The sequence below is a fragment of the Trichechus manatus genome, unplaced genomic scaffold, assembly GCF_000243295.1.
Source record: "Trichechus manatus latirostris isolate Lorelei unplaced genomic scaffold, TriManLat1.0 scaffold00185, whole genome shotgun sequence".
NCBI classification, from domain to species: domain Eukaryota; kingdom Metazoa; phylum Chordata; class Mammalia; order Sirenia; family Trichechidae; genus Trichechus; species Trichechus manatus.
This window is the reverse complement of record NW_004444121.1, coordinates 1587327-1613949: the sequence shown is the minus strand read 5'-3', so window position 1 is coordinate 1613949 and position 26623 is coordinate 1587327. Positions and strand designations below refer to the sequence as shown.

Here is a 26623-nt window from a genome sequence, read left to right as displayed (position 1 = left end):
GGTTTTTTTTAAAGTGGTTTTGTGTTTGCTTCCAAAATTCCTTTCAAAGGTGGTGTCTGAATTCCTTAGTCATCTTGCCAGTATTTCCTTCCTCATTGCTGCTTTATCAGGTCTCCATACCTACAACTGGTATCTGGAAGGGTCAGTTATCCTTACATACATCTTAAAATGCTCACAGTGTCTGAACTTTAAAGTGTTTTTGGTCCTCAGTCTTCCCAGTAATAAAAAGTAAATAGTAAATCTAAATTTAATAGGAACTTAAATGAAATTTAAATTGTTTCCTGTAAACGTTATGTCTTAACTATTTTTACCTAAGGGTAAGTCTTGCCCTCCGTTGGTTCCCACCTACACATAAATACGCAGAGGTACAGGAGCAGCACTGTCATAGTTACACTACCACAATTCGGTTTTCTGTGAGGGAAGCAAATTTCCAGTGAGATTGAACTTGCGTTTCATAAAAAGTAGCCTTTTGTAGCACATAACTTAACAGATCATTTTCACATTTGTTACCTTATTTGAACTCCACAACAGCTGAAGGGTGGGTATTATCGCCATTTCACTTGAGAAACCAGAGGCTTAGAAAAGTCTGACGACTTGCCCTGGACTGTGCAGCTAACAGAAGGTGGAACCAAGATGTTGGCCTCGTCTTCTGACTCCAAGACCAGCGTTCTCTGTTGTTGATTTACTCTGTGTGCCTTCCTCTAACTTGATGGATCCCTGTCCCCCATCTTTCCTGCATTCTCCATGTTCTGCTCGGTTCTCCTCTCTGGTCTGGTTTGTGGAAAGAGACCTCTGACTAGATGAAGTCTACAATTACCTTTCAGCTCTAAACCACATGTTTACTATTGTAACTCTCTAGAACTCCACCCTCAGCACTCACAGCGAAGTGCGCATGCTCACCCCATAGCTACCATAGTTCCCTCCCATCAGTTCTGCTTCTGTTACCGTTTCCCCTCTCCCCAGTTTTCTCTGTCCTTGTTCTGAGTCCCCCTGCACTGGATTTTGTCTCCAGGGTTATTATCCCTAAAGCACTCAGGAGGACTGGAGCAGACACGAACGCCCTTCTCTTCCTCTTCCGGAGAATGAAGCATCAGTGGCTCTAGCTGCTTCCCTCCTCTACTTCAGCTAACAAAGGGAGAAGGGAAGAGACGTGGATAGAGGAAACAAATTTAGAAACACTGGCTTGCGTATCAGCAGCCAAGTTAACATACACCTAGTCCTAGGTGGGAGAGAGAAGCAAACGTCCCCTGTGGTTGGTCATTAATTCTTGGCCAAGAGCCTTTTGTACTTGGAAACCAATAGCTTATCTTCGTACGTACCTCCTGCTCTCCCTTAACCAACCAAAACCAAAACCCATTGCTGTTGAGTCCATTTCAAGTCATAGCGACCCTATAGGGCAGAATAGAACTGCCCCATAGGGTTTCCAAGGCTGTAATCTGTGCAGAAGCAGACTGCCACATCTTTCTTCTGCTGAGCAGCTGGTGAGTTTGAACCACCAACCTTTATGGTTAACAGCTGAATGCTTTAACCACTGCACAACCAGAGATCCTTCTCCGTTAACCACCCGCTTCCAAATTCTGCATTTAACAATACCTTTTGCATTATATCTTTAGCGGTTGCTCTAGGAATTACAGTGTTACATGTTCAGTGTTTCACAGTCTGCTTAGAGTTAAGAATTATACTTAATGTAAAATATAGAAAGCTTGCAACTGCAGCGATCCAGTATCCATCAGTTTTGTCCATTAGGTTGTAGCTGTCATACTTAATACGTTTTACGTGTTTCTAACCCCACAAAATAAGATTGTCGTGTTTGCTTTAAACAGTATTTTAAAGAAAGCAAGGGGGAGGGAATAGTCTTTCATAGTCACCCCACGTTTACCAGTGCTCTTCATTCTTTCCTAAAAATCTTACTTCCATTTGGCGTCCCATCAGCCTGAAAAACTTCCTTTTGTGTTTCTTGTGGTGCAGATCTGTTGGTGGCGGGTTCCATAAGTTTTATTTTACTGAGAATGTCCTTATTTTCATTGGTTTGACCGGGATTTGAGTTGGTTTCTTTCTTTCAGCTCTTTGAGGATTTTCCTCCACTGTCTGCTGGCCTCTGGTTTCTCATGAGAAGTTAAGGGTCCTTGCATCATCGTGCCTGTTTGTGATGCGCCATTTTCTCTGGCTGCCTTCACCATTTTCTTTCTCTTCATTTTTTGGCACTTTGACTAGGATGTGTCTGGATGTGGTGTTTGTTTTATTGATCACGCTTGGGCTTCACTGGACCTCCTGATTCTTAAAAGTTCTGTTTGTTTGTTTTAGCAGTCAGTTAACTTGGTTTCAAATTCAAGCTCTTCTCCCTGCTGTGGGTGCCAGCTCCAATCTCAGCTCACTTCTAGCCTCAGCTAGGCTGCTTGGCATCTGCTTTGTGCATGCGTGGTTCAGGGGCCAAAGATTTGGGTAGAATTTGTACACAGAATTTGGGGCCCCCCACTCTGGCTCTCTTCTTTCTGAGATTTGCCCCGCTTCACTTCCCGTCAGCTGTCATTGCTCCAAACTCAGTCCTCTGGTTCCTGATGCCAGTTAGACTGGGGCGTGCTGTCTAGCTAGAAGTACCCTTCTCTTCTTCCCGGTTCTCAGCGCCCCCAGAGTCTGACTGCTTTGGATTGCTCTCCCGCGCTTCCCGATGGTTGTTCCTCACGGTTTAGCCAGGGTTTACAGTGGCTGTTAGTTGTTGTTGTTGTTGTAAGGTGCCATCGAGTTGGTCCCGACTCAGTGACCCTGCGTACTGCAGAGTGAAACACTGCCCATTGTTGCAGCCACTGTGTCCGTCCATCTCATTGAGGCTCTTCCTCTTTTTCACTGACCCTGTACTTTACCAAGCATGATGTCCTTCTCTAGGGACTAATCCCTCCTGACAACATGTCCAAAGTATGTAAGATGTAGTCTCACCATCCTTGCTTCTAAGGAGCATTCTGGCTGTACTTCTTCCAAGACAAACCTGTTCGTTCTTTTGGCAGTCCATGGTATGTTCAGAATTCTTCGCTAACACCACAATTCAAAGGCGTCAATTTTTCTTTGGTCTTCCTTATTCACTGTCCAGCTTTCGCATGCATATGATGTGATTTAAAATACCATGGCTTGGGTCAGGTGCACCTTAATCTTCAAGGCGACACCTTTGCTTTTCAGTACTTTAGAGAGGTCTTTTGCAGCAGATTTGCCCAATGCAATGTGTCTTTTGATTTCTTGACGGCTGCTTCCATGGGTGTTGATTGTGGATCCAAGTAAAATGAAATCCTTGACAACTTCAGTCTTTTCTCCATTTATCATGGTGTTGCTTATTGGTCCAGTTGTGAGGATTTTTGTTTTCTGTATATTGAGGTTTGCAGGAGGATTGGTCAAATGGGAGCTACTCAACCATGCCAGAAATAGAAAGAGGTTACCATATTAAAAGAAAATAGTTTTTTATAGTTCTGGGGTGGGGGACACCACCCCAGCAGAATGCTTTATTTCCTGCAGTTTGAGGTCTCTGTGTATTCATGAGCCTAGACGTGCAGTCCCCTGTGCGCGTTTGTCAGACCCTCGCCGTACGGCTGTGATTGGGGCGGTTAGCCGGAGGCCAGCCAGGGCCGTGTGTGCCATCCCCAGCCTCGTCTCCAGTCCCAGATTGGTTTTCTGTAACGATACCAGTTGTTTTTTGTTTCTTTTTTTTTTTGGTTAGAAAGTTCAGTTCCATTCCTTTGTGGTGAGGCAATGTTGGATAATTAGAAGGGATTGTGTTTCAAAACTGGTATTCCCAGGAACTTGCCAAAACAAGTCATTTCCCTCTTGGCTTTTTGCCCTTCCGATTTTATTGCTGCTCTTTCTCTGGATATTTTCCAGATTAGTCTAAGTAGCTGTTAACCCACACTAATTTTATGTCCGAAGCAAATTTTATGATGTCATCCCTTTGTTTAAGTGATCAGAGTCTAATCTTAAAAAAAAAAATGGTTCTCATATAAAGCAGGAGTACCGTTTTGTCATTTCAAGAGCAGAGGAGTAGTAGCGTAACTGTCAGGAAAAATGCTTGCAGGCATAAAATAGACAAGAATGCGTTTCTTTCCTGGTGGTATTTAAGGCAGGTAAAAGTATAGAATTAACTAACATTTCTTAGAAGTTTTAGTAAGTTTTTTTTTGCGTGCTTTATTTCTACATCCTGACAACAGACAGGGCAGGCATTATTATTATATGGATGAGGAAGCAAACTAAAATAGGCAGGGTTGTCTGTAGTTATATAACCGAACAGATGCAGCTGAGTATCTGTCGCCCTGTCTTCTGGGAAGGCTTGAACGTCAGCCACTCAGGAATTATTGGCCTTTTCCACCCCTTAAACTGCTCTGTGTAGGAGATTTGTTTTCATTTGTGTTGTTGCTCAATACTGGAAACAAGGGGACTATGAGACCACTTTCTTTCTTGCCATCAAAATACCTTGTAAGTGAAATCATGTCTTGTTACTCAGGAACAGAAATGTAGCAGGACCTCCATGCCAGCTTGTGGAGGTTGTCAGGGTATGCTTCACAGAGAGAGCTGCACTCCAGGAAAAGAAAGTTCAAAGAAGAGCGTTGTGTAAACGTTTTTATGTTGGTGGTGCTAAAAGGTTTAATTACTTGGGTGACTTGTTAAAGTGAGGGAAGTGAAAAATAGAGTTAAAACTAGCAGGGAATACCCTTCTTCCCTCTCCACTGTTCTCTTCCTAGATCGGACCCATGGATAAACAAAGACTTGATTATCAAGTGTTCTGGCATTTGTTAAATGAAAAGTCTTGTTTTTTATTCTTTCATCTGTTTGTAAATTAAAGACCTAAAAACCACCATCTAGGAAGAAGCATGAGGGCTCATTGCCAGTTCCCATTAGGCCGCTGAAAGCTTGCGAGTGGAATGCATTGCTACCAAAAATATTTGCAGTTTGGGAAAATATGCTTAAATTTGACCTCCTTGACACTCTAGTTTATTGCTCTGGGTTCCTCAGCAGCTGTAAAGACAGATCCAGAAATGTCTCTGTGAGCACTCCTACTCCATCTATGGAATGGTCTTCCCATTGTGAAAACAGATATTTCTGTGAGTTATTTATACTCTTGGTTACTCTGAGCAACAGATCACGGTTTCCCAGAAGCATTGTAGCATGGTATTTTTGGTACGAAAAGGAAGTTCTGAGGTCGAGGGAACTCGTTTCCCAGTTGCTGTGGCATTCTTTGAGTAACAAGACTGGCTTGTTCAGTTACAGAGATATTGACATGTCTGTAATGTGCAAGAGAAACCAGATCCATGTCTGAGTCCCATAAAGCTGAGAGCTCACAAGCAAGTCTGTTGTGCTTCCATTTTAGGGGCCAGGTGATTGAGATTTTTAGAGCAGGTGCTGGAAACCTACCAACCAGGGATGTGATCCTCCTTGGCCTGTGGTCTCAGACTGGATCCCTGCTCCCAAGGCCATCCTGCAGAGAGCAGCCTGTGGTTCTTTTCCATTGGCCAGCTGAGAGTGTGGGAAGCTTGGTGATACACTCTTTCTTCTTCACTAGTGAGTAGGTTGGCTCCACTGAGTGTGGGCTTCCCTCGCTGATGCACCCACTTCTCACTTATTATGGCCCAGGGTCTGTGCTGATCCCGGGGTGCAAGGATGGAAGCAAAAGCCAAGCAAACAGACATTGACAACACGTTTTAACAAGAGGTCCCCATGAGTCAGAGTCCGTTGATGGCAGCTGACAATAGCAGTTGAGTTAAGCATGAGTTTCTTTGGGAACACGTAGGAGAGGAATGTAAGTCAGCCTAGAGGGAGTTGGGAGCTTCCGGGAAGACTTTCTGGAGGAAGTGCTGTTCGATGCTTGAAATATAAGTCATAGTTGGGCAGAACAAGACAAGGACGGTGTTCCAGGTGGCGAAGCTATGTGAGGGGCCCTGGAGAGGTTCATGAGTTTGAGAACTCCTGGAGGGAGAGGAGCGGTAGACTGGAAGATGGGAAACCAACAAGAGGGGAAGGTTAATAATCTCACGTTTAAGAACAACGGTAGTTGTCTCCTGTGTCCGCAGGTGCACACCAGCTCCTGAAAACTAAGTGTTTTAATCCTAGAGCAGCCTTCTGAGGCACAGATAGATACATAGGTCCAAGAAGCTAAGATGCAGCTTCCCCGAGCTTCCACACTTGGCAAATGACTGGGGCCTGGTGAAGCTATATTAGCTCATACTAAGGTATCAACCCTTGATCCTTATAAATATATGTCAAGCTCAAAGGCACTGTGTATCAGTGGGTTAGCAGGCATAGTCTTGACCTATTGGTTTATTGAATTGATGACTTGTCTTAATTATTGTATCACCAACACTGCAGTTAAGAGCTTGATAGATTTGCAAAAAGACATGATTGGTCTGCTGTACCTAAGACCAAACTCTAACTGGCTTTTAACTTGTTTGAATTACTAGCAGCCCTTGTGGGAACAGCAGCCATTAGTTGCAGGAGATATTATTTGACTGGGAGTTTTTAGCAGTTCTTTCCATTTTTAAAATATGTCTTGGAGCTCCTCACACAGATTGTCTAATTTTATTTCCATCTTCACAGCAACCCCTGGAGACAGGCAGTTAGGGAGGTGTTCTCCCCATTTTGTGGTCGTGTCTCAGAGGAGCAGGGTTGTCCGTGGTCACACAATCTGTCTGACAGAAGTTAGACCTGAACTTGGTTGGACGCCAAACCCCATGCTTCTTCCACCGTCTTCCTGTTTCCCCAGTGACTCTCCTCACCGTGGACGGACCCCGTATGTCCTTTTCTCAGCCATGTGACATGTCTGATGGGTCAGGGTGATGAGTGTATTCTGCATGCACACATCTGGTTCTTTCAGCAGATGTTTGCATGTCTACTGTGTGGCAGGCCCCGTTCTGTTCAAAGTAAGGCCAGAGTGTCTGTACGGTCGTAAGTTTAAATACGTAGAGAATTAAAATACAAAGGTGTTTATCTCCACGTGAGGGGTGGACAGTGTTGCTGTGCACCCTTCACGTAATGCTTGTGTTCTGGGGGCGAGTCTGTAACTGTGCTGTCTTCCCCTTTGGACTGTAGACCTCTCTCTCGGGTTCTTCCTGAGTTCCTGCAGCGCCCGTCCCAGTTCCGAGGGCGCAGCATCTCTCCCTCCACACAGTCAGAACGCCATTCCATTACGTTTTATGACTCCTTTCCTTCAACCAGAGCACCTCCCAGACCTTGTTTATCGCAGCTTCTTGCACAGAGCAGAAGGTGCTTGTTGATATAACTAAATGAACAACTAAAGCCAGTGTCCTGCTAGAAGTAGTAAGGGAAACTGGCACTTGCATTGCACTTTATAGAAGTTTAACAGATGCTCTCCAACCACCGTCTCGGTTAATCCTCTCAGCAGCCTGAGGGGAACACTCTTCTGACGACCCACGGGAGAACCCTGGAAGCCGGGGCCGAGGCTGCGCAGCGGAGCCCGCTGCCCCCAGGCCCTGTGGAGGTGTTCGTGGGCTTCAGATACTCCTCCTGGCCCTGCCTGCACTCCATGCGCTTACCTACGCGCTGCCAGGTTCCCATAGTGCTGGCCCAGAGCAGGCGCCTTGCCAGCCTTTTGGGGCTGCCACGAAATTCTTAAACATTGTCAAAGTTATGCCGTTTGTTTTCCCACCCATGATCATCTAACTGGAGCAGGAAGGAAGCCAAAATCATATTTTGGGGAGAAGGGTGCTTTCAACTAAAAACTTTTCTCGAGGAAAATGTCTCCCTTCCTTTTAAAGAAAAAGGGGGCAAAAAGCCTCCCCTACGTCTGTAGTAATGTTTTGCCGACTCAGGGTAATTATGAAATAAATTCTGTCTGTCTTTTCCTGATTTAAAAGGTGATTGCGTGTGTCGGGTTGTATGAGAAACTGCTGCCTGTAGCCTCCAGTCAAGGAGGAATGCATCTGTGAAGCGCCTGAGCAAATTCCCAGATTAGAAGAGGCTCTGGTGTGGCTGATCTCACTCCTTTCATGAGTAATTCGGGGGGTTAGTTACTGCAGTCAGCCAGGAGGCCAGAACGCTGAATGAGCTTCATTATGAGAACTGCAGAGTCACAGGCCTGTAGGAAGGAGCTGCCTGCCACAGTTCAGACGCAGGTTTCAAGGCCCTGTGGGCCGCCAAGGCCCAGGGAGCCCCTGGGGAAGGGGAAGTGAGCCAGTCCAGCTCTGGTTGCTTTCTGAGCTGTTGGAATGATGGCAGGCAGCCAGGACTGAGGAATCGCGTCGCAGTCAGAGGGGCGCCCGCGGTGGTGGCGGCTGCGGCAGTATGTGGGACTTCACGTAGCCTGTCGAGTAGTCAAGGCGAGGGTAAGTCACGGTGTTCCTAACTCTGGCGTTTCCAGTTTAAAGCAAACTGCGTTTTCTGAAGCATTTGTAAACGCTTTGCCTGTTTCCTACTGACTTGTCAGATAAAGTGCCAGTCAGACTGAAAGTTAGTAGGAAGGTTGTGTTGGGCAGTTTAGGGAGATTATTGACCAGATTGCTGATTTGTCACCTAATATGCTGATATATGGTAAAGCAGAGGGTCAGCAAGAAAAAAGAAAGACCCTCTACAAGATGGATCGACACAGTGGCTGCAATGATGGGCTCAAGCACAGCAACGATTGTGAGGATGGCGCAGGACGGGGCAGGGTTTCGTTCTGTTGTACACGGGGTCGCGATGAGTCAGAGCCGACTTGACAGCACCTAAAGGCAACAGCAGTGTGCTGATGTAGGCACATTCTAAGGGTGCCTGTTTTCATGTGGAGAATCTGCATCTTGAGACACATACATGCTTGACGAAGGGTGCCTGGGATTTCTCAGGGCAACTATTGTGCTCATAATAAACTTTGGCATACAAGCGTTTCATCTTGGCTCATCTTTGATTTGCCCCAACTTCTCCTTTTCTTACCAGCTGTCCTTCCTTACCTTATGGCTCTGCTTTCAGTGGACCAGGGCTATTCTAGAATCATTTTGTGAGGACTGGGAAACCTGACCCCTCGTCCCACTGTGTGGAGGATTTGTTCTTTATTGTTTTCACCCACTGCCAGCCAACTGGTGTGCCTGAGATAAGTCGGGTGGGGGCTGTGGGGCCCACTCTGTGTCAGCGCCCCCTAAAACCATGTGTTGTCTCCCTAGCACAATCCTGGAGGAAGAGAAGGTTCAGCAAGAAGAACGCATGAGAATGGAGTCCAGAAGACAGGTCACAGTGTCCTGGGACTCCGGAGGGTCCGATGAAGCACCTCCCAAGGTAGAGAAGGCCCCCGGCCCAACCTCTGGAATTCTCGTACTCACTGTTGAAGCTAATGGTGCAGGCACCTGTTATCTATGCGGAGAAAGCCAAATGTCAGGTTCTTCTGAGAATAACCAGTATAACACCAGCTCGTTGTTTCCTATTTGCTCCTCCTCTGCATGTTACCTTACCTGCACTCATTGCCCTAACTTGCATTTCAGATCTAGTCTCTGTTAAGCTGTGAATGGTTAGATGTGATCTGAAAATGCTCTTCCTTTTCTTCTCTGTCTCTGTCCCGCATGAGCGTCAAATTTTGCATGGCACGCCTGACTTGGAAGAAATCTGTCCTGTGAGTTATGGTTGTTGAAAGCCTCGCTGATGGCCAGGTCAAGGTTAAACCATCACATGGGCTCCAGCTAAGGCACGCAGGCTTTCCGTTGTGCTTTATTTGAAAAGGAGCCGCACTCCACCTGAGCCTATTCCTTGCTGTTGTTTCTGAGAACTCTGGGCACGTGTCTGTCTGTCCTCCTCTTGCCTGTGGTGGTGGCGGGTGCCAGCGTGGGGACGGAGCACCTTGCCCATGCTTCTCTTGCCTTGGTACAGTCTGCCGGCAGCATCCTTAGACCTTGCTGCCCGCTCCGTCTCCGCTCCCTTCCCGGCATCCTCTCAGAGCCTGTCCTGCTACCTGGCCGTGCTGTGTGCCTGGGCTTAGAGTCAGAGTTCTTCACAGCCTTGTGCTTTCAACAAGATGGGTTTTCACACACTGGCTGACTTCCTGTTTCTGGAAAGTAAATAGATAACAGGCTTTTTTGCAGTTACATTTAGTAAAAATTTATTGTGAAGAAACTTTGACAATTATTTACTTTGTTTTCTTAAAATGTTCAGAAATCTGTTAATGCAAAATGTTATTAAGTGCTTTTTTTTAAAACCATAATGCCTGACTTGAAAAATTATATTTTGTGGTCAACATTTTAAACTGTGTAGCAGTAAACATCACCACACATTTAGAGTGAATACGGGTGATTAACCCAGTCCTGCAGAATTTTGGAGGTGAGGGGCTCTGTAGTCATCCTCCTGAGAGAAAAACCAAGGCGCAGAGAAGGAAAACCACATCGTCCTCCCCACGGCCGTCACTTGGGGCTCATTAGTCGTGGGATCAGAGCCTTTCCCTGTCACTGCTCTACTTTAACAACAAAACAATCCTTAGTTACTCGCAGAAAGGAGTATGAACGCCTCAGCCCAGCATCTAAGGCCCTCCACTTACTTCCTGTTTGCAGGTTCACCTGTTTCAGTGGCAATGGCGCGGGTGTCCAGGATCAAGAGGCAGGATAGTCCTGGGCTAATATCTCAGACCATCTCTGCTTAAATGTTTAAATCTCCTTCAGTGTCTGTTTTGTTTGTTTGAGGTGTTTTCAAAGTGTGTGGTGCGGGGCCCTTTTCTATAATTGAAAGTGTTCCACCGGACACCGTGGTTTGTTATTTGAAACAGGTTAGCAAACTACAGCCCGCTGCCTGTTTTTTGTTAACTGAGGTCTTTCTGAAACACAGCCGCACCCATCCGTTTGTGTATTGCCCCTCCTGGTTTCATGCTAAAAGGCAGAGTTGAGTCATTGGTACAGAGACAGTAGGGCCCACAAACCCTAAAACATTTACTATTTGGCCCTTAAAGAAAAAGTTGGGTGACCCCTGGGATAAAAGTTTAATGGCTAGAAAGTCATCTGACGTGGCATAGAGGTAGTACAGGTGCTCGGTGGTTATAAACTGGCTTAGTGCTCCTCCCGAGAGTCAGAATCCAGTCGTGTGTGCGGTGTTTGCTGTCTCAGGCTTCGTCTTAGAGTGGTACTCTGCCTTTCTGGGCGTATCTGAAATGAGCCTGTGGTTTCTGAGGTGGTTGGCCAACGTCTCCTCTCGTGGTCCCTCTGCCTCGTGAAGTGGGGACTCTGCAGATCCTGTGGTTTTGGCAGTCTCCTTCTGTGAAGACTCAAAGCCTTGGAGACCACAGTGGACAGTTCTACTCTGTCCTGTAGGGTCGCGATGAGTCGTGATCGGCTGTACGGCAGTGGGTTTGGATTTTTTTGTTGGTTTGGGTTTTGTGGTTTTTATGATTCTGCCTGTGGTAACTTAGGACAACTAAATTTGCTTACATTTCTTAAATTCAAATAGGAGCTGTAAGGCTTTTGTAGATAATTCCTGCGGGAAATTTCATGTTTAATGGAGCGTAACCGGAGTATTAAAGGGAAATATTTTTCCCTCCCCATTCAGGATTCAAAGTTGAAAAGCTTAGTTATGCTCAGCTAATGTCAAAAAGCATTATAACCATTATAAAAATGTTACTGATCTCTTCATCAGTACTTAATGCCAGCTTTTCACCAAGTCATGAGCTTTGGAGAAGTTGGTCCGAGCAGACCCCCACATGGGAGAAAAGCCCACCTCCCTTCCCCTGCGGCTGTCCTGCAGGTCCTGTTCATCTGGAGCACCTCAGAACACTGGTTCTTGAAGTGTAGCCCTCGGACCGCTGGCGTTCCCCAGGATGTTTCATTGGGTCCAGGAGATCAGAACGATGTCTGTAACAGTCCTGAGATGTTCTCTGTCTTTCCCACTCTGGACGTCCACACTGATTGTGCAGGAGCGATGGCAGGAAGACAGCTCGTACCTTTGAGTATGTCTGTCAAGACTCTGTGTGAGGAAATGAGCTGGGAAGCTGCCTTGACCGGCAGGCACTGAGAACTTAGCCGTTAACAATCACTTCCCATTCCCCCTTCCCTGGTTCTAGGCAACCACTGATCTGCTTTCTGTGAACATTCATATGGATGGAATCCTGCAATATGCGGCCTTTTGTGTCTGGCTTCTTTCACTTAGTAAATCTTTTCAAGGTTCGTGCATGTTGTAGCATGTATCAGAACTTCATTCCTTTTTATGGCTGAGTACTAGTCCATTGTATGGATAGACCATTCATCAATATATTGATGTGCATTTGGATCGTTCACACTGTTTGCCTCTCATTGAATAATGCTCCTGTGAACTCTCACGTGCAAGTTTTTGTGCAGACGTGTTTTTATTTCTCTCAGGTATATTTAGGAGTGGCGTTGCTGGGTTACATGATAACTCCATGTTTGACTTTTTGAGAAACTACTAGACTGTTTTCCGCAGCAACTGCACCATTTTACATTCCCACCAGCAATGTATGAAGGTTTCAATTTCTCCCATCTCCTTGCTAACACTCGTTATTGTCTTTTTTTATTTTAGCCATCCTAGTGAATATGAAGAGGTATCTCACTGTGGTTTTGATTTGCATTTCCTGATGATTAATGATGTTCTGAGCATCTTTTCATGTGCATTTTGGCCATTTATAGATCTTCTTTAGAGAAATGTCTATTCAGATCCTTTGCCCATTTTTTAATTGAGCTGTTTATCTTTTTGTTGTGGAGTTGTAAGAGTTCTTTATAGATTCTAAATACAAGTCCCTTATCAAATATATGATTCACAAATGTTTTCTCCCATTCCGTGAGTTTTCTTGTTGGTGTCCTTTGCACAAAAATCTTAAATTTTGATGAAGTTCAGTTTATTTTTTCTCTGGTTACTTGTACTTTTGGTGTCATAGCTAAGAATCCTAATCTAAGGTCACGAAGGTTTGCTCCTGTGCTTTCTTCTTAGAGTTTTATAGTCTTAACGCTTACGTTTAGGCCTTTGATCCATTCAGCATTAATGTTGCGTATGATGCGAGGGAGGGATCCGACTTCATGCTTTTGCGTGTGGAGATCTGGCTGTCTGGCCGCCATTTGTTGAAGAGACTGTTCTTTCCCATTGAGTTGTCTTGGCACCCTTGTCGAAACTAACATCTTTCACTGTTCTTTCAGCTGAGCTCTGGTAGAGAAATACCTTTTTCTGTTCTTTTCAATAAAACATAGATTTACCAAAATAAAGTACTCATTCATCTGGTACTCTGTTGATTTGTTCACAGCCCAGCAGACCTGGTTATCCCAGTCCGAGGTCAAGTGAAGGATTTTATCCCAGCCCACAGCACATGGTACAAACCAATCATTACCAGGTATACCAATCATTGCAAATGCAAAACATATTATTTTATTCTTTGGCACTTTTGGGGGGGGTACTGTGTATATGTTTATTATTTTTATTTATGTTCTTTTGAGTGTAATTTGGTAAACAAAAAGCTAAGAAAAGTAGTCTTGACCTAACAGTTGTCTGAGTGAACGTTGTCTCAATGAACCTGTGTCAAGGACTTTAATCCGTCACTCTGTCTTAATGCAATTGGTCCAGGTGTCCTATCTCCAAAAGCTCTTAGATCCGCCTTCTCCTACCTGCTCTGGTAAGGTGAAAGCAGGGTGAACCTAGTAGGTACATTCTATTTAGAGGTAACGCCAAACTGGGTGGTTTTTCTGAAAAAAATTCAAAATTTTCTCACAGAAACCAGGTGAGAGTCCAGATGGGCAAGTGTGGAAGGAGGGAATGTTAGACTTGTAGGCAAGTGACGTGTGCGCGTTAGAAAAGAAAGATTACTCATGAAAGAGAAGGAGCAGATGCAGAGTCAGTAATGGGGTGGTGGGGGGTTGTTTGTTTGGAGAGAAGTTGTTAGCTTCTATTGATGTATGATTTACTTACAGTGAAATGCCAGATCTTAGTTATGACAAACGTGTACGCCAGTGTATCCCACGCCCCCATCGAGATGTAGAACGTTTCTATAAGCCCAAAAAGTTCCCTCCTGCCCTCTCCCCAGTCAGTCCTCTACTACCCTAGAAACAACTGCTCTTCTGAGTTCTGTCGCCGGGGATTAGTTGTGCCTGTGCTGGAATTCCTTATGAACGGTACATACAGTGTGCACGCTTGTATTCAGCATCTTACGCTCATTGGGGTGCCTTTGAGGGTCAGAAGTCCTGGGGGGTGTCAGTAGTTTGTTCCTTTTTACTACTGAAAAGCATTCCATTGTAGGACTCTGCCACAGTGTGTTTACCCAGAATAGTGTTTTGTGTGGTCTTTAAAAAGATGAGCAGAGGAATCTGTCAAATGATCCCCAGGAAACAGAATAACACCCTGCAGTTGGTATTGGTCTGTCTGTCTTGTAGCAGCACCCTGTCTGTAACAGGGCTCCGTAAGGTATTTACAGCTGGCTGACTGTGATAGTTGTGGTGACGAGCCTTTAATAGAAGGTGGTTAATTGGTAGGAATTCGATGAAGAATAGCTAAAAACAAAATAAAAGCCAAAAGAAATTTTAAAAAATGATCCTCGAAATTTTTCCCTGGAGAGGAAAAAGCCAACAGTTCACTTAACCAGGTGTCTTCCTTGCCATGGTTTTCTGAGTTTACTGGGGGGGGGGGGTACTCATTCCTTTTCTGCCTCCTTCACAGAGTTAGGGAAGGCCACATGAGCACATTTGTATTCCTTTAACTGCCTCTGAAATGTTGAGTTCAGTGTTAAGGCAGTTTGCATCGATGTGAGCAGAAAGCCTTAACTGTTGGTACTAGGCTGCCAAGAAAAAATGTGGGCCCTGCTTGTTATTAGAAAAGGAAAGACCACATGTCCGTGGCGGTTTCAGCCAGTGAACCTGGGTCGGTTTCAGCTCTGCCTACTGCCTCCCGATTCCGGTGTGCTCATTCTCAAGGGGAGCCCAGGAATAGTACCTTTCTACCAAGCCGTCAGGTGATTGTTGTGCAGATGATCCAGAACCATGTTTTGGGAGACACCGTTCTGAGCCACGCGTCTGCCTGGAGGGAGGGGGCGAGTCATCTGGGTCTCTGGGGCACTTACTCAGCGGGCAGGCACCAGTATCTGTCCTCCATGCCCAGCACTGTACTGGGCTCTTTCAGCAGAGATGACAAAGACACTCCCCTCCCTCAAGGGAGGTGCTCATTAGACTCTTTTACTCATTGTGAAGGAAGTGAACGGCCCTTCCACCTCAGTGAGTCTAGATTACCACTTCCCCCGCGGCCAAGTCCATCACCGCCATGATGGATGAAGCCCTGACCCAGAGGCCTACTGAAAAGAAGACCCATAGCTGCAGTTCTTGAGACCTGGACCTCTATCAGACAGCAGGGGACGTGGGTCCCAGGACAACCCTGGCCGTGCCTGGCAGTGCAGAAGGCAGAGCTCAGTGGCACTGAGAGGAGCCTGATACCAGAATCATTCCAGCACAAACATGGTGGTGCTCTGCTTCCTGAGACAGGCCGTGAACAGAGAAAGCTTGTTATCCCTGCAGGCCAGGCCCCCTGGTGGGGTTTGGCATGTTGCTGTGGCAAGTCAGTCCCAAGCACCTTCATGACCTGGGGCTGTGGTCCCACGTGTGGTGTGCGGCCCCCACTGGAATGGAAGGCCTGAGAGCAGGGCTTGTCTCTCTCTCGTTAGTGCCTGGAAACTGTGCAGATGAGAGTAGGGTGCAGCGAGAGAATAAAAACATTTGTTTGTCCACGCTAGAAGTTTCCTCATCTTGAAAGTGAGACCAACTACAGGAGGTTTCTTGGAATCATTTTATGTTCCTTTTTGGCCCAAAATGCCTATTTAACCCTTTCATGTAGTTGGTGTTATTTAGAAAACTGCCTTAACTCACTTGAAACCTCTTTTATGAAAATTCCCAGAAGTTCTCTGGCAGTACTATGACCCTTCTGATCACCAATAGTTAGGATAGAGTGTTTTGCATTTGGTTTTTCATTATTAAAATACTTTCATTCAAGTAAACTGTGAGAACTCCCCGTACATTATATTTGAAAGTGTGTTAATTATACATAGTATAGAATTTTGGTATAAATCAATGCCTAGAGACCTAACACGCACAAAACCTTCATTGAAGGGTGTGTAGATATGTGTTAGGACCATTTGGGAACTGTAATTTGGATGTGCTTTATCTCGTTAAAAAATTACCTGGGAATCCTGGCCATGTAGCGCCAGCCTAATGAGCTGCGGAGACAAGTGCTGATTCTGTTGTCTTTCTGTTGACTGAGGGAGGGAGTTGTATAAAGACATCCCTCTTATTTTCCTTCTGCCTTGACATTTTCCTCCATGTCCTACTCAGTGTCTTTTCCCTGCCTTATTCACCCTTGTTAGAACTTGAAGGTGTGACTTGAAGGTGGAGTTATCTGCCTCCCCTTCTCCCAGTCAGCCCCTGGTTTGCTAGAGAACAAAGACTGGGCTCTTGTCTGCTCTTGTTGGGGGTAGTGAGCGGTAGGTTAGGCAGGAAAGGAGAGTTCAGAGCAGGCATGGCTGAGCCGCTGTTACGGCCTCCTTTGGCTTTTGCATCCAAGGATGGTCTGCCCAACATTGTGGTGAGTGTTTGTGAAATTCCAAAATTACTGCTGATTCCCTAGTATGTGTTAGTTGTCTGTTGCGACTGTAACAGTTGCCACTAACTTAGTGGCTTAAAACAGCACAAGTTTTTTTGTCTTAAGTTCTGTAGGTCAGAAGTCCAGCACCTGTCTCCCTGGAGTAAAATCAAGGTGTTGGGGGGCTGCCTTCCTTTCTAGAGGCCACTGAGGTTCCTTGGCTTGTGGCTCCTTCATCCACCTTCAAATCCAGCAGCGTAGCTTGTCTGACCATTCTTCCATAGTCACGTCTCTCTCCCTCTCTCTCCTCTTCTGCCTCCCTCTTCCACTTTTAAGGATCCTTGTGATTACATTAGACCACCCAGATAATCCAGGATAATCTCCCCGTGGCTAGGTCCTTAACTTGATCACATCTGCAAAGTTCCTTGTACCACGTAAGGTAACGTATTCATAGGATCTGGGGATTAGGATGTGGATGTCTTTGCCGGCTCGTTACTCTGCCTGCCACAATATTTTCTGTTATTTTCATGTGTAAAGCAGAGCTGTGCAGAAATCTGCTTGTGTCAGAGTATTACCCAGCCTCCCACCCGTTCACAGGTCTCTGGCTACCCTGGCTCCCATGGAATCACAGCCATGGCTGGCAGCATCTACCCAGGCCAGGCCTCTCTTCTGGACCAGACAGACTCCTGGAATCACAGAGCTCAGGAGATACCAATGTGGCAGCCCAACATGGAGGTGAGTTGGTGTTCTTGAGCTTCGGTTTGTTAACTGGTACTGCTTGGCCCAAGGTACCTTTTATTTCTAAAATCCTAAGATTCCTTGATTTTGATGACTAAATTCTAAGATCAAGATAACCCATTTACTCGATGCTTTCTGGTTTCGTGAATATGTTTTTACTAAAAGAAGTACCCAAGGAGAGGTGTTGAAATCATTAGCCCATTCATTTGAAAGGCAGAGTCCTAAGCTGAACACAATTAGCGTGTACATGAGGCCAAAGAAGAAATGGGAAAACAGAGCCTCCAGCTCTATGGACCATGTTAAGTTTTACTAAATTTTCCTAGTAAAGCCAAGAATCATCAACTACTCCTATAAGACTGAAAATTCTTTCTCTGAATCAAAGAGCATCTGTAGTTGTCTGCCATGCATGCTCTTCTCCTTAGAGTAACTGTTTAATGACTGCTTCAGACTCCATAGTGTGTGTCATATTTAATCCTTCTTCTATAATTTTACTTCTAGACTACTTCTGCTTTTTTACTCTTAGTGATAATGCTTTCTTTACACATATCTTTGACTATTTATTTAAACTCCTAAAAGTGGATCTGTGAACTAAACATTGCATACTTTTTAAAGATGCTCGGCACATGTTACTAAATTGCAACCTCCCAAAGAGTTGTTCCCCCAGCCAGTACGAGAGACCCTATTCCTGCCACCCTTGCTAGTTTGCTTAATTTTTTTGAAAGACACAGAAAGATGTTAGTGCATCATGAACAGGCTTCTGAAAGTGATGTGGTGTTTTTACTCTTCTGTAGGACTCTGCAGCATTAGACATGCGAGGAATTGGGCAGGTACTGCCAGCCCACCTGATGGAAGAGCGGCTGATCCGACAGCAACAGGAAATGGAAGAAGATCAGCGCTGGTTGGAGAAAGAGGAGAGATTCCTGGTAATTGTGTCCCTGAAATGTTTCTCCCACTTCATAAGCCCTGTTATGATCTGCTATCTGGCCAGTGACTGCAAAAGTTCATCCTTTCCAAGGCAGGAGAGTTAGTGTTAACATCTGGACCTTAAAACTTGCAATAATAGGTTCAAAAATCCTGTTACTAAGGATTATAATAACGGGTTTAAGCATAGCAACATTTCGTTCTGGTGTACATAGGGTCGCTATAAGTCGGAACTGACTTGATGGCACCTAACAACAACAAGGATTAAGTTACTAAGTAAACTCTGTATTGAATAGTATAAATCATATAAAAAAATCTCTCCCTGCAGTTTAATCCCATTTTCGTATTTGAGCAGTAGAGAACAGAGAGTGATGGCTGGGAATTTAAATGCTGGTTCTGCCACTGACTAGCTGTGTGACCTTGGGAAAATTCTGTGATCTTTCTGTGCCTCCACTACCTCTTCTTTAAAGCAGGGAAAGTGATAGCACCTGTTATATGTGGTGATTAAGAGGATTAAGGTAGATAATCCATGTAAAGGGTTTAGAACATGACCTGAAACAAGGTAAGCATTCGGTTCCTGCTAGCTTTTTTTTCTTTTTTTTTTTTTAATTCAAAAGCCAGTATAAAAGCTACCTTAAGACTCCTTTAGCCTTTCATTCTGAATTTTTTCTAACATGGAGAAAAGTTGCTCTTTGGTGGCTAACAGTTTGACTAAACGGTGGTTAACTTTTTGCCATCCTTGCTTCACCTGTGTCTGTGGGGTACGTGTCGTTGGTCTGTTGCTCAACCACTGCCAAATGATGGCCCTTGGTCCCGTGATATTTCGTTGTGCATCTCCTAAAAGTAAGAGCATTCTACATAACCACATTGTTGCTGTATTGGGAATATTTTTAAATAATTAAATCTAATTAGCTAATCCCACGACTTGAACACAAAAACCCCACTGTTTATGCTGCCTTCTAGCCCTTTCTGCCCTGGAGACAACGTCTGTAACATGTTGTTTTCTGGTTTCCGTTTGTATCATCTTTTCCCGGTTTCTCCAGAATCTTGATAATCACTTTTCTAAACAACATCTTCCATCATTGCGAATGACTTCTGACCTCAACTGCCTGGAGTTGGGCCAAATTCACAGGCTGAGAGCACAGTCCCTACAAGATTGCCCTCCCTCAGCTACCAGCCACAAGCTCAGGGCTCCCAGGGCTACCCGCATTTCGATTACAGCTTTATTACTGCAAAAGGATACAAATCAGAACCAGCCAAAAGGGGAGACATGAGTGAGGTCTGAGAGGGCCCTGAACAGGGAGCTTCCCTGTCCCCAGGGATGTGTCACGTTCCCTGTATATCAATGTGCACAGAATATCATCCATTAGGAAAGCTCCCCTGAGTTTCCAAGACCAGGGTTGTTATTGGGGTCTCGTTATGTAGGTGTGATTGGTTGAATCATTAGTCTGTGATTGAACTCAGTCTCTAGCACTCTCCCCCTCCACCCCCAACATGAGTCACCTCATTAGCTTAAACGCATAGGTGTGACCCAAAGGGCCATCATGAGTAACAGACACTCTAGTCATTTGGGAAATCCCAAGGGTTTGGAGGTTAATTCCCAGGAACCTGGGACAAAGTCCAGACAAACTCTCTGGGTAAAGTTAATTCTTCACTCCACAGTCATGTTGCTATCTCAACATTTATTAAAGTGTTTCCCTTGTTTCAGGTTGTTTCCAGTTTTTGCTTTTATAAATAATGCCATAATAAGTCATATCTCCGCTGATGTGACTGTTTGCTTTTCTTGATTTATTTCTTTGGGATGAATTTCTGAGGTTCTGGGAGCAGCATTCCTGGTTCAGAGCATTGCGGGGGCTTTAGCATGACTGCAGTGTGTCCGCAGAACCGGCTGCTGCGTAGTGTCAGCTTGCCATGGAACACGGCACCCTGCTACTGCAGGCCACCCCGCAGGACAGTGAGGGATCCCAGGACTCACCTTCCACACATTCCTCTAGCTCCGTCTGCCTCCTGGTACAAACCTCCCTCCCAGGCGTGTCTGGAGTTGTGGAAGAGAAACAACTTCCTTCAGGCCAGCTCCCTTCAGAAGCCCAGTGGGGACAGAGAGGAAGTAGAGGGCGCCTTTGGAACAAAAGTTTCACACTGTGCTTTCAAAATTCTAAATAAATTAAGGCAAATCTTGAGATTGCAAGGCAGGCTGTCAAACTGGTTGTTACTTACTAAAGATCTGGGTGAATCAGCTTGACTAGTGAATCCATTCTAAGAGCACAGTTGTCGTTCCCTAATCATACATTTATTTTTTCATGCAAATAGCTTCCTTTCCCTCATTGATTTGTGTTTTAAAAAGTCAGTGTCACACATTTTCCCAAGTAGAGTTAACGCGTGTAAATACTGGTGTTCTGTGCACAATTGCATTTGAACAAAGGGCTCACTACCAAAGACTGGCATGCCATTCAGTGGCGTTGCTGCTGAAGCGCAGAGCAGTGAGCATAAGGAGCCCGCGTGTGCCTGGGAGCCAGGGAGGGCCTCACAGTCGAGATCACGTCTGCGCCAAGGCTTAAAGGGTAAATTGGAACTTGCTAGGCAAACAGACTCAGGAAATGCATTCCAGGCCACAGGAACAGAGTGTGCGATGACCTGGGGTCGTAGGCTGTTGTGAGAAGCACACAGCTGGAGCGGACTGGCAGAGCATGTCGGTGGGGTTCACGCACCCCTCCACCTCTGAGTGATTCAAGTATTCCAAATAAAAGGTTCAAGATACGTGTTTATTCTGCCGGCTGGTCAGATGTTGGTTTTTTTTTTTTTTTTTTAAATTGAGATAACTTACATACAGTGAAATGCACAGATCTTAAGTATAGAGTTTGATGAGTTTTGGCCCATGTAACCATACCCCATCGAAACCTAGAACATCTTCATCACTCCAAACAGCTTCCTTTTCCAGTCAATGCCCCCCACAACCCTGAGTCTCTGTTATAATTCCTATCACTGTAGATAGTTTTGCTTGTTCTTGAACATCATCTAAATCAGTCACGCAGTATGTACTGTTTCGTGCCTGGCTTCATTCGTTCAGCCTGTTTTGAGATTTTGTCCTGTTGTGTGTGTATCAATAGTTCGTTCCTCTTGTTGCCGGTAGTGTTTCATTGTGTGAACTGACGGTGCCAGTGGGCCTGCAGGGATCTCATTGTGATTTCAGTTTGCATTTCCCTGATGACTCGTGATGTAGAGTGCTCTTTCTTTTGCTTGTTGGCTATTTATGCATTGTCCTTTGTGAAGTGTCTGTTCAGGTCTTGCCTGTGTTTTACTTGGGTAAAACTAAAACCAAACCCATTGCCATTGAGTCGATTCCAACTCATAGTGACCCTGTAGGGCAGAGTAGAACTGCCCCATAGGGTTTCCAGGGAGCGGCTGGTGGATTTGAACTGCCAACCTTTTGGTTAGCAGCCAAGCTCTTAACCACTGTGCCACAGGGCATTTTACATGGGTTGTTTCTCTTTTAAATGACTGAGTTTAAGTAACTGTGTATATATTCTGGGTACAAATCCTTTGTCATACATGTGGGGTGGGGGCATGTTGATTTTTTTCAGCAGGCTCTTTTATCTTTCACTCCATCTGATCACCATAGCAACTGTGTGAGAGCTGCATTGATGAGAATCTTCCAGAGCCTGGATCTTACAGTCTCACATTACAGAAAGTTCCAGAGGATGGTCCCAGCCCTTACGGAAGCTCTTTTGTCCCACACGCCCTTCTCTTATTCCCAGTTCAGAGCATGGCCTTTCTGAGGTAGCTTGGTGCCTGCAAATCCAACTGCTGTAAAAGCTCCTTGCAGGCTGACACGTTTGTGAGAGGGCGCCGACAGCCTTGGTTAAAACTTAAGTCTGTTTGGAGAGCTTTCTGCCTACTGGTCACTGCTTAAAGATAGAACCCTCTGTGGCTAGCTTCATCTTACTACTGTGTGCGCAGAAGTTTCTTAATGTGGTAATGTACTAAAAACAGGATTTTAATTTTAAAATGAGAAAGTCCTATCTATATAAACCCTACTTTGTGTCCTGAGAAAGGAAATCAATAGGAGCTTTTTTTCCTCATAAAACAGACACAGCCCATCTGAGCGGAAGATGAACGCTGCAGAAAGGGATTAAGGCACAGTGGGAAGGCAGCGGTCAGAGACTGGATCCTGTTCTCACCTTTGCTGCTGAGCGAGGTCACATCCCTCCTGGTTTTGCCCCTTATAGCATATCCCAGACTTGAGGACAGGCTGGTCCAGTGAGAGGAGAAAGGACTTTGGGTTAAAAGTCTTAAGTTTGAGGTCTTCTCGATTGGCCGCAACTTGAGAGTCAGGACCTCACCTGGGCTGTTCATTGCTATTTGCCCAGAACCTAGAGTCGTGCCTCAGAGGGCAGGGGTGACGGGGGTGCTATCCTCTGCTCCCGTGGGACTGTGACTAAGCCAAACACACTTACCACATGACCCAGCCAAAGATTATGGGGTACTGTGTCACGGAGCGTTACTGTGGTAGCCAAGAACTGAAAACAACCCACTTGCCCATTAATAGTAAAATGGGTAAATACTCATACAATGGAGTACTAAACAACGATAAAAAAGGAGAAACTACTGCCATGCGCAGCCGCCAGGAGGAATCTGAGGGCGTCAAGTTACACAGAAGATGCCAGACACAAGAGTTGGTGTGATCCACCACAGCACAACAGGGGTTCCTCTGGCGGGTTTGTGTAGGTACGCGGGGCCTGCTGGGTTGCCAGTAATGCTGTGTATCTCGTTCCGGATGATATGGTAGGCAGGTGTGCACATATACAGTAAAACTGCGGAAGCTGGGACCTGTGTAAGGCAGAAACCTGTCAGAGAAGGAAAACGCAAATATTTTCCACAAAAGAGGGAACAATAGAAAAGTGGTGACTGTACCCTGTCAAAGGCGGAAAACTGGTGAGACCTGGAAAAACAAGACAGTCCCGTTGAGTCCCAGCTCTCCCAGGCTTCACTGTGAAAAGAAACGGGTTGCACTTACTCTTCAGGTTTCTGCACTCAGTCGTACTCAGTTAAACCGAATACAAGAAACACATGCCTGATGGGGGGAAAAAGAAATCAAACTGCCCCAAACGTTTGTTGTCTGTGATCCGTTTGTACAAGATTTTAAAAGTAAATTGCCTTATTTTCTCTTTAATGCACAGTCTTCAGATCTAGAATAGTCTGTAAGGGGGTAAGGAGGACTCGGTGTCAGCTGAGCAGACACAAGAGTAGACACTTCTGATGGACGCCTTGCCGTTGTCGCTCTTCTGTCTCCGACTGGCATTCATCCTTCATCCGCACGGGCTGTGTCTGCTGTCTGAGGCTAAAAAAGCTCCAATAGTTATTTCCATTCAGAGAACACAAGTGGACTTTCTGTAGATAGGCCTTTCTAGTTTTAAAATTAAAATACTGTCTTCAGGGAAGTATGACATTAGGGAATTATTGTGCATGAAGAAATAAGAGTAAATCATTTCATGTGATTTTTATGGGAATAAAAATAGATGATTCACGTATATATATGACACACAGTAGCTTACTCTCTTATGCAAACAGTAAATGTGAGCTGCTGTTTTTGTTGAAGTAAATACGCTATTTCCTGCACACAGAAGGCACACACTGTAATTACTGGCTGGCTGAACCCACCTCTAGAGCTGGGTTGTCCCAAGCAGCTAGTTCTCCCTTCCTGAGCATCAAATTCCTCATCTGTAAGTAGCTCTTCTGCCTTGCAGTTCTATTTAAGCATTGCTTCAGCAAATTGTCGTTGATCATCTAGGATGTGTAAAAGTCTTTCATGACCTTGAGATTTGTGGTCTGTGACTTGTCCGTCTGAAGTCTTCACCTTCTCAGGCTGATTTTCGCAAAGCCCGTTGTGTTTTGGAGTCTTCGTCTTAACTGCACCTGGCGCGTCGAGTGCCCGCGAGTTGCACAAAGCTGGCGCTTTGTTCAGGCGATGGCAGAAACCCAGCCTCCACGGGGCCGGGGCGGAGAAGTCCTGCTGGCTCAGGATTCCTGTGTGTGTACCCAGCTTCCTTTCTGTCTCTTCCTGCCTGTGTTAGCTGGCAGAGAGGTTTCTAGCCTTGAGGGTGGGGACTGTTGACCTCTCTGAATTTTCTGACCTGCTCACTGCACTGCCCTGGAGCTGACTGGTCTCCCCGAGTTTGACTTCCCGTGTGTGGGCACAGGACACCTGCCACGAGAAATTCGTTTTCTGATAGTATAATGCTTGTAAACACCGCACATGTTTTATCCTTTAGGGTTTTAAAAAGCATGTTCTTCAGAGTTCAGAAAATTTTCTCTATTAACAGTCCTTGCTCTCAGAGCTCTCCATTCCGTTGTTACTAGAGTGCCTCTGGTTGTTAGAAAGATTTTTCGTAAATGATCCAGAATACCCCCCGCCTCCCGTATTCCAGGGCAGCACAAGTCACCACCCTTGGCCACAGGCAGCCCTGAGGGTCATGACAACTCTTAACCCGCGTCCTCTGCAGATGAAGTAGCTCCCTCACCCTATCCTTATAAGACCTGGTTTCCAGATGTCAACACACACTGGGGGCCCCCTACAGTCCAGGCAGCTTGCAGTGCCCAAAAGGGAAAGGAGAGAAGTAGGCAGGGAGATGGGGCCCCTGTCCTACAAGGGGATTCGTCTCAGAGCATTCAACAGATCACCCAGATGTTAACGTTGTCTGTGTCCTTGGTCATCTTCCCGCGACAGCCTGGCCCCCAGAACTGACCTCGTGCCCACGTGGTTCTCAGGAGTGGAAGGAGGTTCCAGGCCTTGCAAGCCAAGATGAGATATTTGTACTCCTTTTAGACCCAGGAGAAACAGTCAGGATTTGGGAGCTCGGATGACAAAAAGTGAAAACAATGCTTTAGCTTGAGATGGCTGAGGCCAGAGAGGAAGCCTGTCCCGTGGGCAAGGATGTGGGCCACGGCAGTGGACCTGGGACAGGGCAAACGGAGCTTACTCGTCCGTCACCACCATCACGTTTGTGGATTGTGTGCTGGCTCAGGCCCTGGTCGGGTACAGGAAGTGCAGAGTCGAGCAGGGCATCAGGTTCTTGTCTGACAAGGGAGGTGGCTGCTGCAGACCCGGCTGACACAGGAGCGCCGTGAGGCCCAGTGAGCAAGCCTCGGGGAGGGCTGTGGCTGAGCTTGAGGGACACATGGACGCTTTCCAGGTGGAAGTGAGTGAACACTCAAGCGTGGACGAAGGGGAAGCTGAGGGCAGTGTGGCTGGAGGAGCTCCCCTGGACCTAGGACTGTGGGCATGGATTTTGGGGATGGCCTGGGGACACTGCACAGTCTATGTATAAGGAAAAACCCGCCTACCCAGCACCTTCACCATAACATGTCAGTTACTTTACTTTGATATTAGTGAAATTGTGAACTCTTCATTTATATGAAATCCAGACTGGTCTGTCTGGCTTCTGTGTTCTGGATGCATTGGGGGGCATCACATAACGGGACCCATCTGCAGCTTGGGAGAGGCCCCCACACTCTGCCGCTCGGCCAGGAATCTGTAGCGCACCGAGCATGTTTCCCCCGGGCTGGGGTTTCTCTCAGTCAGGAAGAAAGCCGGCCCCCCTGCCGTGAAGAGGGGTGAGCACAGGTGCTCAGAGCTGTGTTGGGGAGCAGTGGTGTAGCTGCTTGTGTGTGCCTGGTGAGGGGTGCTGGGAAGGGCTCATCCCATGGCAGTGTGTGGGCTCTGTCCAGCCTGGGTCTGAGGGTTCTGAAAGTGGGGGCTTTTCGATTCCTCTTAGAGGATGGTTGTGCTAATCCAGAATGTTCTGTGACCTCAAACCAAACGGAAACTCCTGTGTGTGCTTGCTCCTCCAGAAGCCGGATGTGAGGCTCTCCCGGGGCAGCGTCGACAGGGACGACGGAGGTCTCCAGGGCCCGGTGAGCAGATTCTCAGGCGTGGACCATCGCTCTTACATCATGAGACATGCAGGCTTGTTAATATCTGTAATGTGGAATGGAGTCCTCCATTCTGTCAGTAAGATGAACATTTTAGCCAAGATGATTGAAATGCTTGTTCGGGTCCAGCAGCTTTCTCTCCCAGTCTGACGTGGTCTTTCCAGTAAGCAGAACACTCTGGCCCTGAAGGAGTCTGTATGCGTGTTAGCCGCCGACCCACACAGGTGGTCATTCACTGAAATTTTATGCGGTTATTGCATGGTGAGAAAAGTTTCCACAGTCACGTAAAACTTGTTCAAGCAAGAATTTTTTTTCTTCAGGTGTTGTGGGGGGAAATGCCTGACATTTTCTTTGAAGAGCTAGCTCATGATTATCCCAAGTATTTTTTTTTGTTGTTGTTGTTGAGAATATACACAACAGAACATATACCAGTTCAGCAGTTTCTGTGTGTACCATTTAGTGAATATACACAACAGAACATACACCAGTTCAACAGTTTCTATGTGTACCATTTAGTGAATATACACAACAGAACATACACCAGTTCAGC

General features: G+C 45.9%; 1 protein-coding gene across 10 annotated transcripts in view; it reads left to right on the top strand.

The window, feature by feature from the left end:
* PTK2 (protein tyrosine kinase 2) overlaps nucleotides 1-26623 on the top strand; it is a 211533-nt gene that overhangs the window by 171747 nt on the left and 13163 nt on the right. For all 10 annotated transcript variants that reach the window (XM_023741606.1, XM_023741605.1, XM_023741602.1 and 7 more), the window contains 5 exons: nucleotides 9123-9234; nucleotides 13178-13264; nucleotides 17083-17220; nucleotides 18015-18146; nucleotides 25993-26055. In XM_023741606.1, the coding sequence (XP_023597374.1) occupies nucleotides 9123-9234; nucleotides 13178-13264; nucleotides 17083-17220; nucleotides 18015-18146; nucleotides 25993-26055 (532 nt within the window). The remainder of the gene's footprint in view (nucleotides 1-9122; nucleotides 9235-13177; nucleotides 13265-17082; nucleotides 17221-18014; nucleotides 18147-25992; nucleotides 26056-26623) is intronic.